General features: G+C 46.7%; 1 protein-coding gene across 1 annotated transcript in view; it reads left to right on the plus strand.

Moving 5' to 3' along the window:
- Hgsnat (heparan-alpha-glucosaminide N-acetyltransferase) overlaps positions 1–5,419 on the plus strand; it is a 28,802-nt gene that overhangs the window by 8,927 nt on the left and 14,456 nt on the right. The window contains exons 6-8 of the mRNA XM_055593334.1: positions 1,080–1,149; positions 2,492–2,601; positions 4,549–4,625. Coding sequence (XP_055449309.1) covers positions 1,080–1,149; positions 2,492–2,601; positions 4,549–4,625 — 257 coding nt within the window. The remainder of the gene's footprint in view (positions 1–1,079; positions 1,150–2,491; positions 2,602–4,548; positions 4,626–5,419) is intronic.

Genomic DNA, 5,419 nt, shown 5'->3' on the forward strand with positions numbered 1-5,419 from the left:
TATTATTATTATTATTATTATTATTATTATTATTATTATTATTATTATTACTACTACTATGATTATTGTGGTTTTTTTGAGACAGGGTTTTTCTGTGTAGCCCTGGCTGTCCCTGGAAATCACTCTGTAGACCTAGACCTCAAACTCAAAGTATCTTCCTGCCTCTGCCTCCTGAGTGCTGGGATTAAAGACACCTACCACCACGCCCAGCAAAATATCCTCCTAAAAACACCCAAAAAGTGTGTGTGTGCGTGTGTGTGCGCGCGCGTGTGTATGCGCACTTCTGTGTGCATGCGCACTTCTGTGTGCGAGGCAAGTGCTTGCACGTGCGTGGAGGTCAGGACACCTCTTGGGAGCTAGTTCTCTCCTCCAGTGGGCTCCTCAGGTCAGCTCAGGTCGTCAGGCATGGTGGCAAGCATCTTAAGGAAGCCATCTTGTGGACTGTAGATCTGCAGAAGTATTTATGCCTGCGGAGAACTCTCATCCGAAAGAAAGTCAATGAACGTTTTCACCCTTTTGTCAACCGCGTCAATCAATTTGATTTTAAAATTAGGTCACCCGTAGAGACAGAAGAATTGGATCATTGCCAGCAATTGCTCCCGTGGGCATGTGTGTACTTGTATGTTGTATGTTACACAGAGTGTGTTTCTTGCTTTTTGTATGTAATCGATTATTTCATTTTTTTTTCTTTTTCAAGATAGGATTTCTCTGAACATAGCCTTGGCTGTCCTGGACTCGCTTTGTAGACCAGGCTGGCCTCAAACTCTCAGAGATCCACCTGCCTCTGCCTCCCTGAGTGCTGGGGTTACAGGTGTGCGCCAGCTCTCCTGGCTTATTTCTCTGTGTGTCCTGTTGACTCGTTCCACGTGCCTGTCCCTCTAAAGAGTTCTGGTGACAGAGAGCACTGTCTCTGGAGATTTTCACAGCTTTGCGAGTCTCAATCATTGCTCTTATTTACATGAGGATGCTTCAAGCTCTGCTCTCTCTTTTGCTGTTTCTGAAAAACTCATAATGTTTATAAACCTTAAGTTTTGTTACCATTCAGGACAGAGAACTAATGGAGGATTTTTCTTAAACAGTTTGGATGACTTCAGTAATTGGATTTCTAAGGCAATAACATCTCGAGAAACTGACCGCCTCATCAATTCTGTGAGTTGTTGGAGTTTACGTATGTTCTCTGGAGGGTTTCTAAATTTGAATTCATAATTCCTTTCAGTGATCATTATCATCCAGTTTAATACATTTTAATTGTCCTGTGGAAGGCCGGACTGTGTGTCCTGCATGCTTTCTGTATGCTGATGAACATAACCCAGGGCCTGTGTGTGTGACTCGGACTGCACAGCAACAGTCCTGCTCGGGACCTAGATTCTTCTTCCTCTCTGATAATCCCGAGCGTAAGCCAGCCTTCCGTGAACGTTTGCTTGCTCGGGTGCTTTCTTCCCTCCCGCCCTCCTTCCCTCTTTTCTTCTCTCTCTCTCTCTCTCTCTCTCTCTCTCTCTCACACACACACACACACACACACACACACACAACAGTGTCACATATAGCTTAGGCTGGCCTCTAACTTATTATGTAGTATGTAGCCAAGGATAACCTTGAACTCCTGATCCTCCTCTTGAAAACCTCCTGAATGCTGAGATTATAGGCATATGCCATCTTGTTTGCTTCTGTGATACTAGGACTCAATCCAAGGCCTCAAATATGCTAGGCAAGGAACTTTCCGTCTGTCCTGACTAGGACTCAATCCAAGGCCTCAAATATGCTAGGCAAGGAACTTTCCGACTGTCCTGGTCCCCTCACGTTCTATTTTTACTTCATTGCTTATATTCCTGTGTACGTATGGGAGTGGCGCGTGGGTGTGAGTGTGTGCCTGCATGTACTATGACCTGAACGCAGAGCTCAGACAATGGCCTTTGGGAGTAGATACTGTCCTTCCACTGTGGGTTCTGGGAATCAAACCAGGTTGTGAGGCCTGTGTAGCTGGCACTTCAGGCTGCTGGCCCCCAGCATGTATTCCTAATAAGGATTAGCTTGTCCTCAGAATCTGCAGAGGTCCCATCCCCCTCTCTTTCTCAGTGAGGGCGGAAGATATACAGTTTTCACTCAGCAGGCAACCCGATTTGAAAACAAATGAACCGAAACATCAGCATTAAGTGAAGAGATGTCGTGGCTGTTGTGATGGTTAAATACACTGTTGCATTTGTCTGTTCTAATTACCTAAGAACCAGTTCCTACCCTGTTTCTTTGGAGCAGGGGGCTGAAGCATGCTCTTTCTCTCAGCAGCAACGCTACCACCAGCAAGCTCCTTCAAAGGTGTAAAAATGCAGATAAAGCAGAGAGTAGAAATCTCTCGACGGGGTCTTCCAAAACCAAATTATTGTTCAGAAATTATCCCTTTCTACTCTAACGTCCTTCCTAAAATATCAGACAGTGAAGCAGGCGTATCCCTTAGCTCTATCAGGCATCACTTCTTTCTCTCTTTGCTTGGAAGGAGCTGGGATCCCCGAGCAGAGCAGACCCTCTCAGCGGCGACTGCCAACCTGAAACACGACGCCCATCTGCCTTGCCACACCGTCTCCGATGCGTGGACACATTTAGGGGGTAAGTGGGCCCAGTGGTAGACGCAGGTCTTTGTCAGATATTATAATCATAAACAAGCCCGCTTTTAGCTTAAGGTATTTTGCATGCTTTTAATTTTCTCGTCTGGTGTAGTGTTGCACTTAGCTCTCAGGAGGCTGAGGAAGGATTGCTGATAGTTCAAAGCCAGACTGGGATACCTAGCAAGAGCCTTTTTTATAAATAAATTAAATTAAATTAAATAAACAGAAGTAATATCAGAAGATTATTTTCTTGGAATAACAAGGAGCTAGAGTATAGGCAAATCACGTACCCAGCTTGCACCCGGCGCTGGTGCTGAGGTCATTCCCAGCACCACGAGAAGTAAACAAAAAAGTGAAATAGAAGACAAGGTTGGCATGATGTTGAGAGAGAAAAGTGATGGAACACAGCCAGAACCGATCCCACTGGTATGTTGAGGAGTCCAGGCGAGTGAGTGGCTATGTCAGGCCATGCTGTGCCACCGTGTCTAGTGAGAGGCCGCAGCTCGGATGGCACGCCAGCCCTCAGCTGTGTCACCCTTCACTGCTAGAACGCAGCGATACACCTTGTGACCTCAGATCCACAAGCGTGTGTCGGAATTGGACATCCTTGTGGTCGAAGGCCAAACTGTGACACAGTAGATAACCGAGTAGCCAAAAGCAAAACAGGCCATGTTGGTTCTTCCTCGTCAGATGTGAGGGGGTCATGTGTTTGGATAAGCTGCCCCTAGCCAAACCTCTTAGAGCCAGGAGTGTTTCGGGTTTCAGAGTGTTTGACTGTTAACGAGAAATGGTGTGCATGGAATCCGGGTCTAAACACAGATTTAGTTTTCTTTCATGGACCTCCCGTGCATGACCCGAAGAAGATTTTTAGATATGATTTTTTACTGAGCCTGTGGAGCTTTGTTGGTTTGTTTTCCTTTCGGGGGCAGGAGTGAGGCATTCTGGGTAAGTAAACACTGCTCTGCCAGCAGCCTGTCACCTGCACTTTTGCTGTGAGCTGACATGAAAGCATTTTCCACCTGTAGCATCACGGTCGCACTTGGTATCTTAGCGCATTTCGAGGCTCAGATTCAAACCACCACAGTATATAAAGTTGATAACAACCTTGTAGCCCCTGTGCCATCTAACGTGGCTTACTTGAACCCTCGGTAATACTGCAAAACATGCTTTAAATAGCTGTGTTTCACAGACGAAAAATAGAGCCACTGAGTTAAGTAACTTCCTCAGCCATGTGGTTGCTAAGTGGGAGGGACAGGCTGTTGTCAGCAGGTCACTGGCAGGTCACTGAGCATAGCAGGTCAGTCCCCAGCATGCCTAGTGTTCTTCCTCAGGTTAGCTCCAAACAAGAGCCTGTTCAGAATGCATTCTGGTGTGTCCTTTTCTCTCCTGTCGTCACCGGCACTCGGAGGTAGAGGTTCGCGGGTGGAAGAAACCAACATTAAATGCCTAGGATGTGCCTCATAAGAAGGCAAGACTCAACTTCTGAAGCCTTAGTTCTCTGAGTCCCGAGATTCTGGGACAGCCACCCTGAGACGTCCAAAATAATTAACAACAGAGTTGCATTACTGGAGACATATGACTTCGTTTTCCAATCATGAAATTCACTATGCTATGGAGGTTCGATGAGAGCCTCCAGAAGTGGATTCTGTTCTTCTGCCATGTGGGCTGGGGTCTTCAGGCTTGCAATAAGTGCCTTTACCAGCTGGGCCATCTTTCCAGCCCAAGTGTAACGTTTCCTTATGAACACACAACAACGTTAACATAAGAAATACTGACATCATCTGTGTCGCCATGTGGTCCCTTATAGTGAGCGCCAGGTATCATACCTCACTTTTAAATTGTCTGCTGTGTCACCAGCTGCCCTGTGGAGTCACGCTGTTATGTGAGGCTCCGTGTGTGCAAGTGTCTGATTGCTGTCACATCGCCCTCCGTTTGTCTTGCCTTCTAGGATAGCTCTCATCCTCATGGTTTTCGTTAACTATGGAGGAGGAAAGTATTGGTACTTCAAACATTCAAGCTGGAATGGTAAGACGCGTCCTGCAGGTAGTGCTGCTGATAATCCCCCCGTCCCCAGCCCCAGAGGTCTGTGGATCAGAGGAAGGCTCAGCATTGCCTGTGGGCCCTCCACCAGGGCCCTCACAGCCTGCGTAGAAGCACCCTGAGCTTACTCTGGGCCCTTTGATCTTGTTTTTCCGTGGATCTAGCGTGATTCTCTGTAAGGACGCAGAGACTCTAGATTTTTTTCTGCTGTGAGACTGCAGGTCTCCACAGGAAATGTAGAAGGCTTGGTTTTACGTGACCATTGTCACCATCTAGATAGTAGAGCATTCTGGGGGATTCTGCCTTCTAAGACTTACAGTCTTTCCTGGGGTGACATGAGGATTGGTCTGAGTATACTCAACAATAGCTATAAAACTGGGTGAGCAGTTGGCTGGACAATGGATATTTTAGGACAAGGAAAGTAAGCTAGAATACAGACATGGACTTCTGAGAAGTTTTAGCCGTCTTTATCCTAGCCAGACCATACCCGTGAGAGGCCGGGGAAGCCTCTAGAGTTCATTGTGTGTGACCACTGTACCCAGATTCCATGTACTGACGGAGTCTACAGCTGATGCAGTCAATCTCAGATTCAGAGTCCAGATGCTCGGACAACTCAAGTTGTGCCTAAGTGTTTATTTGAAACAAGAGTTATCACTTCTTGGCCTCTTGGCTGAGGTCAGGTGTAAAACAAGATCCACAGGCTTGCAAAATGGCTCAGCAAGGCAGGGACTCTGTGTGTGTGTGTGTGTGTGTGTGTGTGTGTGTGTGTGTGTGTGTGT

Source organism: Psammomys obesus, unplaced genomic scaffold (assembly GCF_907164565.1).
Source record: "Psammomys obesus unplaced genomic scaffold, mPsaObe1.curated_primary_1811, whole genome shotgun sequence".
Classification (NCBI taxonomy): Eukaryota; Metazoa; Chordata; class Mammalia; order Rodentia; family Muridae; genus Psammomys; species Psammomys obesus.